Genomic DNA, 12,385 nt, shown 5'->3' with positions numbered 1-12,385 from the left:
TATTTAAAATATTCAAGTTGGTTAATTTTTCATCAAATGATTCAAAATTTTTAACCATGACAAAGAAATTCCTTTGAAATTAAGAAGCAAGACTTGAATTCGTCTCGTTGCTTTTAAAAAATATTGAAGGTACAAGAGGTACAAGAGCTACCAATCGATTTTATACCCATTACCTACATATAAGGACTGACTGGGTGTGACACTCTTCGTCTGTACCTTTTAATCACATTTACTTGAAGTTTCCCCTATTTCCCCGATTAACACATTTCAAGAGACATTAAGCACTTCCACATACACTCGCAGTGTCATGAAAGTTGAAGTCAAGGAAAAACGAGCAAGATCTATTTTTTGTAGAGTGTTTATCACCAGAGTTGACATGCCTGTGCTTTGTAGCTTGACACGACAAGCACAACGCATTGCAATGGCATAAATGGCCAGAAGGAAAATAGGTACCTTGCAGTTTCCTGAAAGCGACAAGGGAGGATACCTTGGAATTGATATGAAGATTGAAGATCTGGAACAACCGTAATCTTCATGTCACCCTCAGTTTTGCGGCGACAAGCGCGAAGAAAGGAGGGCCTTTCCTGATTCAAGTTCGTATAGCGCTTGGAAACTCAAAATCTACGTCTGATCTTTAGTCCTGGAATTGCCGTTAAAAATAATGTGAAGTGTCCACTTAATATTTTAACATTTTAGAGAAACAACTGATTTAATCTGGATCCTCAAAAGTGCCAAAAAATTTTATCAGAGCTCTCCTTACACCTTCTGTTCCATCATACTGAATGGAGAAGGGGGGGAGATAGCAAAATCAGAGTATCATACGCTGCTAGAAGTATGGGACTCCAAAACCAGAGACATTTGATGTGATCCTAGATCCAGACTACAGCCTTGCCTATTTAGACGAATGGATAGGCCCAATCATGTTTTAAATTCTAATTGTCAGTTGAGTTATCTGTCTTTTTCGAAATCAGGACGGTTTTAATATTTAAGGTATTAATCTAGTTGGTTTTAGAATTAATATAGTCTTCTCAAATTTGGTGCTTTAATACAGCTTCGAATTGCGTAAAGATGATACATGATGTGTTGATTGTTATGATAGTCTGTTCTAGATATGCGGGATATAATACCGGAATGCTTCAAATTGGTGCGGTGTTCTTGTTACCAGACAAGTCTTTTTTTTTTAGCAGAACCTTGACACGTTCATGAATGGCAAGTCACGATAACAGACAAAAATTTTCAAACTCAAGCTGCGCGAAGTCAAGGAGACTCAAAATAATTACGTTACACTTCCAAAATCTATCGTTTAATGGATGCCTACATCCACTCCACCTTCATTTGTTCCGATCATAAAAATCCCCTGTCAAAACAAATTAATATAGGCTCCCCTCCCCGGCATAATAAGTTATTATGGCGACAGCAAAATCCTCTAAAATATATTCTTTAATTTGGCTTTATTTTTCCATCTCTCAAAAACCAACTCTGTGTCCCCCATTTTATTGTGTTTTAAGCCACCCGACATTTTTTTACTTGAATCTCCTTTTAAGTCTTTGAGCTTTATTTATTCCCTCGGATCAAAACAATTTTAAAGTAAAACTTGATTAATGGTAAGGATGCACCACTCAGGCGACCGACAATCCAAATATAGCGCGCCTCGAGATGCATTTGTGAGTGATTTAGACCCCGTCCACACGTTGCCGGGTATTTTCGAAAACCAGAGTCCTTCGTCTGGTCAGACGACGAGGTAGAGCTTTTACTCAAGGTGACTCAAGAATACAAAGTCTCCCAAACAAGCGTCAAAACTGACTGGGAGTCATTCGAAAATTCTCGCTCCATTCTTCGTCTGTTACTATACCCGCTACAAAATTCTCCCACCATGCGCCAGTGCGCCCAGGACGCATCTAAAATCTTCGAGCTGTTGGCGGGCTTCGCCTAAGACGTTTCAAGTGCGTTCCTCTGAAGTTCTGCACCGATAAAAGCCTCAAAATATCTCGCCACCTTCTGAAGTATTCCGTATTATTTATTCGAGCGTACTTGAAAACCTCCGTTTTCGGTGTCCGTACATCTTGAATGTATATCTTGAATATAAATAACTCAGTTTTCTACTTTTTTCTAATTAAATCCTCCCCTCCCTCCTTACCCCTTCCCACCTTCGGCCTCCTACACCTAAAATTCATCTGGGAACAACGAAAACCTATAGCAACAACTTATTTCAATGAATTGGATCAATCAAGCTGGATTAATAATGAACACAAAAGATGACGCGACATTTACTAACCTTAGGCTTTATTGTCCATATCTTCATGAATAAAGACAAATGGTCGAAACAATTCCCATAAGTCAATGAGCGATATGGCGCTTTCAGGAAAGCGGTCTGATGACTGCGTTGCTCGTTTCATCTTGGTGTCTCTGTTTCTCTTCTGCATCGTGGGGTTTCTTCTTGGAATCGTGTTTATCTATTTGAATATGAACAATCGAATTACGAGGCTCGAGCAAAAGGTTTTCCCTGAGGGCAGTGATTAATCGAACACATGCCCACGACAGCAGCTTCTCGAGGGTCGTGTTGATCTTAAGGAGAACGGAAATCAGTTTACATTACAGAAACGCGGTGAAAAACTCGTGAAACACGAATATTGCTAAGGTAAGATATTGTATTGCTTTTATGCACTTTTGATGTGAGTTCGGTTGTGTACCAATGTGAGCGAAAAGCAAACAACTTCGGTGTATGAGGACAGGGAACAGTTCAAGGATGTGTTTATAAAGAAAAGCTCAGTTGGAGAATTCAAGCGGATCTTTTATGTGTAAATTCTGGTCTCTAGCCCGAATCGCTTTACCAAAACGTAATCAAATCAGTTATGTTTCAGGCATTTCATAAAATTATTCAAATTAGATTTGAACGTTACCATTGCAAAGAAAATTCCTTTGAAACTAACAAACAAGGCTGACGTTTTTCGAGCTTTAGTCACGATCACACGATCGGCTAAATGCCTAAACTAAAATGTTTTAGTGAGCAATCGCTTTTCTTTTGTTGAAGCACACGAGCAAGCCATCGATTTTACACCCAATTGCAGTAGACTTTTAGTATAGCACTCTTAATTTTGTTCTTCAAATTGCCGAGTACAGTCGCATCGTCCATACAGCGCACCCTCTAATTAGCTAAAACAGTGTGTCACGACTTGAAATTAAATTTCCGATTTTTTTCTTCAGAATTTTTTCGCCACGACCCAAATCAAAACGTTCCCGATTGCATCAAAAGGGCCTCTGTTCTTCTGCGATTAATTACCAGTTAGGAATTTTATTGTGCATTTCATGAGAAGGCACGACATCTTCCATTTCTCTCGACATTTATTCTGTGTTTCATCTGCTCCTGGCTTGCTTTAAAACAAAAATGCCATTTGTAATGTATTTGTTAAATACATGTGCTTAAAGCTTCTTTTATTTTTCACAATTTAGACATTACAAGAGATGGCGAGCACTTCAAAACTTCGATATCTTTTTCTCATCACTCACGGTGTAATTAGAGTTGGACTGAAGGAAGAAGAAGCAAGATCAATTTTTACTAAAAAGTGTGTAATACTAAATGTCTCCGCTTTGAACCTTACCACGGCCAGTAAAACGCTTTGTAATGACATAACCAGTGATGCTTTGAATCAGAACTGTAACAGATACCTCGCGATTTTCTGAAAGCGACCTGAAGAGGATTACGAAGATTTAAACCTGTCGCGGGAGCGCACGTCATTTACGCGGCGTATCTAGGCGTGCAGACGATGGGAAAAGCTCTTACGCAGTTCGCGTTCTTGTCACGCTTGCCTCCAAACACTTGCAAAACGCAAAAACTACGTCTTGTCTGCAGGCTAAGAATTGTCGTTGTAAATACGGTGAGTTGGTTTGTAAAGATTTCAAAGAAAGAAAAGATTTGGAGCAGTTCCGAGACCCGGCTGAATAGGGCCAAGTAACAAATTCGGAATGTGACGTGTAGCTGGATGTACAAGACTCAATGTAAGAGACAGTTTCACTTGATCGTTTTTGTATCAAAATCTTTAATCCAAATTACTGCTCCGCCTTTTTTTAATTCTTACGAGCTGCGGTTTGTGGTTATTCGAAATTCGGACACTTTTGCTTTCGAAGTACTAATTTAGTTGATTTTAAAAAATTCAAACTTTCGTGCTTCGATGAAACTTTTAATTAAAGATGACATAGATGTTGTATAATTTGGTATGATATGTCTTTGATGGAGTCCTGTTATTCCGAGGCTTCAGGAGTGTAGCAAAATAGTTTAAGAGAAACTCTGTTTTAGAAATGCGTTATGTTGGTGATCTGATGTGTTCTAAACATCAAACAAGTTTCTTTAGCAAAACACTAACATAACGACGCTGACAATTCTCAGTGGAAACCAATCAATTTAAGAATCTCTCCTCTGACACTACAGGTTATCATGGTAACGCCAAATTCTCCTGAAAGCGCCCTCTAATTTAACTTTATGTTTCCATAACTCAAAACCGAATACGGTGACCCCCACTTTTTGCTGTGTTACCAGCGAGCCAAGATTATTTCACCCGAATCTCTTCCTAAGTCAGTGGGTTTTGATTATTCCTGGGAGAAATGAAAAAATTTCAAATGTGAAACTTGAAAAAACGGTATGGATGCACTTCCCAGGCTGCCTAAGTTCCGATAAAGCGCGTTTGGAGATACAGGTGAAGGGTATAAATTACGGTCATTTGTGAACGTTTAAGGTCGAAATTATGCATATCTCACTGATTTCCCCGAAATCTTTCGACGACAACAAGCGCGATTGTGGCTAGCTTGATCTAGTGACTCACTCCGACTCCCTTCAACTTCACGAATGCTGTGTAACTTGAAAAAACGGTATGGATGCACTTCCCAGGCTGCCTAAGTTCCGATAAAGCGCGTTTAGAGATACAAGTGAAGGGTATAAATTACGGTCATTTGTGAACGTTTAAGGTCGAAATTATGCATATCCCACTGATTTCCCCGAAATCTTTCGACGACAACAAGCGCGATTGTGGCTAGCTTGATCTAGTGACTTACTCCGACTCCCTTCAACTTCACGAATGCTGTGTAACTGGAAGGAAGGAAGGAAGGCAGGCGACCAAATATAAAAAAAACTATTTCCAAAGGGGTAGTCGTCATTGCTGCCGTGATATTCATAGCAGAAATAACAACCAAGGTTTGTAAATGAAAGAATCGAAGGAAAAATTCACATCGATAATTTTACAAGTTCAACTATTTTCAGAATGTGATTACAACAGTTTGTCACGCAGTCACTGAATCTGTTTATATTGCTTCGTGACATGATCTCAAAAAAAGTCAATATTTGTATATTCGATGTATCTGCACTTAGGGTAGCCCGTGACAAGTGCCAAGGTACGTTCGTCCCCAGAGTTTTCGTACGTAGCACCTGCCATGAAGATGGTTTCACGCTGAACAACTCTTGAACGAGGAAAGTTCGTTTTGATCCATGAAAGTGCTTAGATATTTCTTTTAGAGCTCTCCTCGCGCGCTCTACAATTTGATACTATAGATAAACTTGTCACCCTACCAAAATTAAGTTTTCGACAGATTCTGGCCATCTTATTGTAATTGTAATGTAGCAGCAAACGCGAAAAAGTTCTCGCCCCTGACTCATGCAGTCTTGTTTGAATAATGCTTTAATAATTGTTATCAAAGATTTCACAGCTCACAGTTTTCTTATGAAGACGAAAGAGTTGATCTTTTCCTTACACGGAAACGAATTTTCTGAGCAACTGACGCAAAGATTCATACGTATCTACACCATAATGTTAATAACATTCGTGCTCGTGTTTGCAACGTGTTTCACCCTGCGTGAAATCGTCGCCACGGAAGAAACGCCTGAAAAAAAAGGATTAGAAGATGCTCCGGCGGCAGAAATCCTGCCTGAACGTCAGAAAAGGTCCCGCGAAAATATAACGAATGTCATCCCAAACCTGAATAATGTTCATCAACGACTGCAAGCTTTGGAGAAAAAGTAAGTCTGTCTCTCTACTGACATTTATCTTAAATTTAAGACAAACTCAATTTTTGGTTCATCAAAGTCCCGCGTGGAAAAAATTCAAAGTTAGAACAATTTGTGAGAGGTAGGTCGGAAGAAGCGCTCCCACACATCTACAGACATATTACCTTGAATTAACTAGAACTCAAATCCTACCGCGCGAGCGATAAAAAGTAACTTCGGCCATTTTTTTTTCTATTTTGCTCTAAGATCATTTTGAAATTATTCGTGAAGTTATCTGCCGACAATATAGAATTAGATTATTTAGTTGAAGTAGTTTGCCAAATTAATATGCTGTGTAATAGTTTTAATTTTTAAAGTTTGCTATCATTACAGTATTGATTAAATTGACGTAGACTCGGTAGACAGATTAGTTTACGTAGTCATTACAGTTTGTGTAATTTCTGTATTTCACAGAAATAGTGCTTTGAGTAATCACACAAGAATATTATTTTACTCACTAAAGTTTTCAGTGGTCACTTGAAGTTATTGTAATCAATGTTATTTGTGCAGTAAATCAGACACCTTAGCATTTCTTGAGTTTTCTTTGATAAGTTTTATTTGCTCTGGCTAATGCAGATTCTGAAGTATTTCAGTTAATATATGTAGTTAATGTAGTTTATGTAGATACTGTAGTTTATGTAGTTACCGTACTTTGTGTAGTTACTGTAGTTTATGTTGTTGCTGTAATTTATGTAGTTACTGTAGTTTATGTAGTTACTGTAGTTTATTTAGTTACTGTAGTTTATGTAGTTACTGTAGTTAGTAGTTACTGTATTTTATGTAGTTACTGTAGTTTATGTAGTTACTGTAGTTTATGTAGTTACTGTAATTTATGTAGTTACTGTAGTTTGTGTAGTTACTGTAGTTTATGTAGTTACTGTATTTTGTGTAGTTACTGCACTTTGTGTAGTTACTGTAATTAGCGTAGTTTGTGTAGTTAGTGCAGTTTGTGAAGTTACTGTAGTTTATATAGTTAGTGTAGTTTATGTAGTTACTGTAGTTTGTGTAGTTACTGCAGTTTATGTAGTTACTGTAGTATGTATAGTTTCTGTAGTTTGTGTAGTTACTGTGGTTTACGTAGTTACTATAGTTTGGTAGTAATTGCAGTTTATGTAGTTACTGTATTTTGTGTAGTTACTATGGTTTATGTAGTTACTTTAGTTTGTATAGTTACTGTAGTTTGTGTAGTTAGTGTGGTTTATGAAGTTACTATAGTTAGTGTAGTTATCGTAGTTTGTATAGTCATTTTGACTTGTGTAGTTACTATAGTTGAAGTAGTTTCTGTAGTTTGTGTAGTCATTGTATTTTGTATAGTCATTGTGGCTTGTGTAGTTACTGTAGTTGCTGTAGTTAATGTAGTTTGCTAGTTACTATATGATTGCCGTAGTCACTACCAATTACATACCCTCCAATCACTTAATCCTCACTATCTTTAATAATAATTATCTTTTATAATAATTATCGTTTTTTGATGAAATCAATCATCAGCTTATCTGCGTGCTACGGGATATTACCAAATTTGGTAGGATTATGTTTAAAAAGATTGTTTGTAAAAGCGGTTTTGTCAGTAATTTTCTTTGTTTTGATTACGCTCTGTTAGGCTGGAAACATTGCTAAGACCTAAATATGGGGACTCATGGTTCTCGAGCTACTTTTTGGGTTTGTATATTATTACTTTTTTTTCCATTCTAGGATAATTGTGTTGTTCTTTTAAATTATCGCTTCAAGTACTTTCTCTCATGTTTTCAGGAGGGAATGGTCGGAATAACGGACGAGGCATTGTTGGACCCCCAGGACCCCCGGGGAAAGATGGTAAGCCGGGAAAAGCACGAGTGAAAGGAAAAGAATATGTACGAGTCACCATGTGCTTCAGTGTTATTCCTATCTCAGTATAAACAAACATTTCCTCCCCCTCTGCCTTTGGCTTCCTGGACTTAAAATTCATCTGAAAAAAAAAAACGACTACAGCAACTTGTTTAAGTAAACTAAATCGGTTCGATTAATTGAATTGAGCTGAATATGGAGAGGGAGTGATATATGGATGTCATTTTATGGTTAAGGATGCTAAAAAAATTTTGCGTTGACATTTATGGCGGTCATTTTAGCTGAGTTCAGCTTTAAGTCATATTGACATAAAGATACAGCACTGTCACTTAGTTACGTCAAACAAATTTCCCGGAAGGTAACCTTTCCTTCAGGTGTTTATTGCAAGAAAAAATAGGCAAAAACAACATCTTCTCCCTATTGTCACTTAACACAGCATTTTTAATCACGTATAACTTCACCATCAACAAGTGTGAGGCAGTAAAGATAAAATTGACCACTAAACCTGACCCAATTAACTCTGCAGGAGCAGTTGGAAAACCTGGAAAACCCGGCAAGTCTGGGATAAAGTATGTTCGTTGGGGAAGAACGACGTGTCCCAGTGGTGCTCAGATTGTTTACAAAGGTAACAGTCAGTGATAAGGAGAGCTGCTTGTCAGTGTCCAAAGGAATAATGGAAGAAAGATTAAACTTCCCATTCGTTATTACCTTTGCGATTTAAGGTAGCAGACAGCTCAAATAAATCATTATTTCACTGACCGCAACGACGGAAAATGTTGATGAGTAAAATTACATTTAAAGAATCGTTCTTCTCGCTTATATACGTCGGGTAACATACCAAAAATTATTTTTATTTTTAATAAAGCCAGACTTTTAATATTGTTTATCATCAATTGTCTCCCTAGGATTGATTGGTGGTGGATATTACCTTAACCAAGGTGGTGGAGTGGACTATCTCTGTCTTCCAAGCAGTCCAAAGTATGACAAGTACAAAGACGGAGGGCAGAACTCGGGATACATGTATGGTGCTGATTATCAAATATCCACTTTCAACCCTTTTAAGAAAAACCTCGATGACCATCATGCACCGTGCGTGGTATGTTTTGTCAAGTCTCGTGCCTCAATGCTCATGATGCCCGCAAGAAATGATTGTCCATCTGGCTGGACCGAGGAGTATCATGGGTACTTGATGACTGCATACCGGAACCACAAGAAGCAACACAACTTCATATGTGTTGACGTGGACGCGGAGTCAGGTTCTAAGGCAAAGAAACATGGTGCATTACTGTACTTCGTGGAAGGTGTTTGTAACTCACTCCCGTGTCGTCCATATGTAGATGGACGAGAGTTGACCTGCGCTGTATGCACCAAGTAACATGATGGCCGATTCTTCTCGTTCTCAAAGGGCCACCATTAAACTCTGGGATTCTGATTTTATAGATTTTAGTGATTATTTTGTCCAAAGAAAAGGTGCTGGTTGTATGAACTAGGGATAAATAAAGCAACGGCAAAAATTTAAAAATGATCTTCACATCATGGCTTATTTGCGTCTCTTTGGCAATTTTCCTTCCATTCCTCATTGTCTAAGATATGTATAACATGTTTCTGATCCTTAGCTCCTGTTAAATATTGTGGATTTAGTTTTTGAGGCGTCAATAACTTTCCTGCACGATTGCACTTTGAGCCTCTGAGCTTTTTCTTGGTGCTACGATAATTTCATGTTAAATATTGATCATACCATATCGATTTAAAATTACGAAGTATGTGTACATAAAATTATTCTCTTTGGCATTTTTCCGTTTCGCCTTTTTAAGGTCATCCTGCCCTAGGAAAGTGTGCTGGAATGTCTCTTTGGGCCTAGCCAAAGAAACAATGAGGACTGAGCGTTATCCACCTCCTAGGAATGGGACAGGGGGGATAGGAGGATTTTGATTGTGTCAAAATGAAATTTAGTAAACACCTCCAATGCTCTGTAGTATTCCTACGATCCACCTGATTGGCCGTCATTTTTCTGTAGTCCACCCTTTTTACTTTGTTAGAGATGACTGATTCCCCCTCCGTTCCTCCTGAAAATCATGTCATTTCCCTCTAAAAAGAAGTCCCGGAATTTTCCCCTTAAAAACTGTAACTGATAAGTGGTAACCACTATTAAGGGTAGTAGTCACCCTTTACTGAGTCCCAACTGCGTGTTTCTGAGTCCCAACTGTACTGTTTCTACTTAGAGTTTACAGGTGGTCAAAAGCTTTTTCTCCTATAGCGTGAGATTGGGACAAAATCGATCCTTACATTTCCTGTCGAGTGTTTTTCCTGTGTGAAGTGACAAAAGGTGCCAGCTATTGACGAAATTACACGTAAACACGAAGATCAAATAACACCTAAACAAATAATTTTGCAACTGATTTTCGCTGAATTTTTAAAGAACAATTTTCTTTTAAGTTTCAAGACAATGTGAAGATTCAAAGTAAATATTACGTATTCAAATGCAAAAGTTAAATCGGCCTGAAATGAAATTCGATCTTGTTCTTGATTATACGTTGCCTAGCACATGACCAAAATCTACCCAGGCGGAAATCAAAATGACTGTGGCAGTCTGGCCTTAGTTATATCACTCAAAACTCGTTTCCGTTTGTCTCATTTGATAAAGAGAGAATCATCAATGTTTTCATTAATACAGTATTGCCTTGATTTTCCAATATTTACAATGACAGACAGTAAATTTCACTTTTCACCTACATTTACCACCAACTTTTTCTTTTGAACCAGATACAAAAATAATACATGTTTAAAACACATGACATCATCCACCCTTGTCAAATGTAATAGCATGATCATTTCAATTGAAATGCCTTCTTACCCCAGCTTTACTTTGTTTCTTTGCTACATTATTAGCGAACACTGAACTACTGCTCATACTCTGTATATGACAATCAACCACAAAATTCCCTTAACCAGATAACATTAAATGTAATCCAAAAACATCATGTAAGTCATCTGTCAATTCACGAGTTTGCTCACAGAGCACTTTGATTACATTTGGTTTACTGTTTCTCTCGTGTGTTTCGGTCTTTGGTAATGCTAACAAAAACAAATAAAAATAACTACAGTCTCAGGGCAATGCTTATCAAACATTTTAAACGTTTCCAGAGAAAAGTAGGGGGGCTACTTACTATTCCCTACCTCCCTCCTCCCACCTCATCCCTACCATTCTATTCTATGGCCATGAAATATTAAAAGAAATTCAAGGCAACTACTCAGTAACTTTATCATTTCTCGGCCTTTAAGTTTACCTTTGTCATATATTTGGTGTATTTCATTATATATTGTAAGCACCACTTAACTCGTGGCAATGCTCGAAAAGTAGTTTTTACTGCTTATTATGTAAACAATACCTCCACGAAAAAACAATCAATGCTTTTTATTGCTGTTACCATACATGCAAAAAACGAAAAACACAGGGATTTCGATCACAAAATGCTAGCAAGCTTTTTAAATTTAACAAGTTGTCGTAACTTCAAGAGATGACATGGATTATATTTATAAGTGTAGAACTAAGTAAAAACAAGCAATCTGGTTCATCTCATTCACGTGCATATGTTCGCACAATTTACAAAGATAAGGCTGAGAATTCCCTCAAGAGGTCTAGTATGAATAAAAGCAAATTTATTTTCTTCTGAAGTAATATTTAGTCTGACGTGGTTTGTTGATTGATTAATTGGGGTTGGAGGGAGCTGGGTGTTTAAAGCCTGGAGATTCAAGGAAACACACTTAAATGTTGATTACGAATGGGTGTTTCCACAAATTTCCTTCTGTGGGAACTGACATATTGATAAACTTGATCAAAGCCACCGTGGTCTCTTTCAGACGTATTCGACGTTCAAAATTTCCTAAACGTGAAAGAAAACCAAAATATGAAAAGTAATAATAAAAGCGAAAGTTACCTAACTGGCTTTTGGTAATGGCATTTCTCGCGGCTGAGAACGACACCTGCAAGAAAGCCACAGGTCGATTCTGGCCGTGTACTTGAAAATATATCTTCTCTCGGTAAGGAATAGTTATATAATTGAGAATTTTTTGAATTGAAAGTTACGCCCACTGTTTGTTTTTGAAATAATTCAACACACTGTGCGAATTTTTTTCGTGGATTGAGCATCCTATTTTTTTCACAAGGGACCTTAAGATACCATAGAGGCGGCTTAGGAGGACGATAACGATTAATTTGCATTAATGTCACGCCACTCGACGGCCTCCACCTCAGTTGCGGCAGCGACAAAGTTCATTTTGGCGGCCCCTCAGAAAGAGGAGTTAGTTTTGCGACTTTTTCCTTTAACGTAACACATGATGATTTGCAAAAAATTTCCAAACCTCATTTTAGGGAAACAGATTCCTAAATTGTTTGGTTCAATTTTGTTTTCATAATTCAGGTTTTAGCGTGTTAATAGAGGAAAGGGTGAGCATCAAGTTTCAGAAAGGAATCCGAAAAGCAGGTAAATTTTAAAGCAGGTAAAGGCAGAGCGATGGGAGAGGAGGTCC

General features: G+C 37.7%; 1 protein-coding gene across 1 annotated transcript; it reads left to right on the top strand.

The window, feature by feature from the left end:
* Window positions 1-1,706: 1,706 nt before the first annotated feature.
* On the top strand, window positions 1,707-9,377 carry LOC113678029 (uncharacterized). The gene is made up of 6 exons (XM_027194900.2): window positions 1,707-2,638; window positions 3,451-6,004; window positions 7,632-7,690; window positions 7,781-7,843; window positions 8,382-8,480; window positions 8,761-9,377. Exons 2-6 carry the CDS (start codon window positions 5,643-5,645, stop codon window positions 9,228-9,230), a joined length of 1,053 nt encoding a protein of 350 aa, XP_027050701.2. The 5' UTR covers window positions 1,707-2,638; window positions 3,451-5,642; the 3' UTR covers window positions 9,231-9,377.
* Window positions 9,378-12,385: the final 3,008 nt, after the last annotated feature.

Source organism: Pocillopora damicornis, chromosome 3 (genome assembly GCF_964200805.1).
Source record: "Pocillopora damicornis chromosome 3, jaPocDami1.2, whole genome shotgun sequence".
In the NCBI taxonomy this organism is placed as follows: Eukaryota; Metazoa; Cnidaria; class Anthozoa; order Scleractinia; family Pocilloporidae; genus Pocillopora; species Pocillopora damicornis.
The sequence above is the reverse complement of the archived record's forward strand: the minus strand, read 5'-3'. Positions and strand labels throughout refer to the sequence as shown.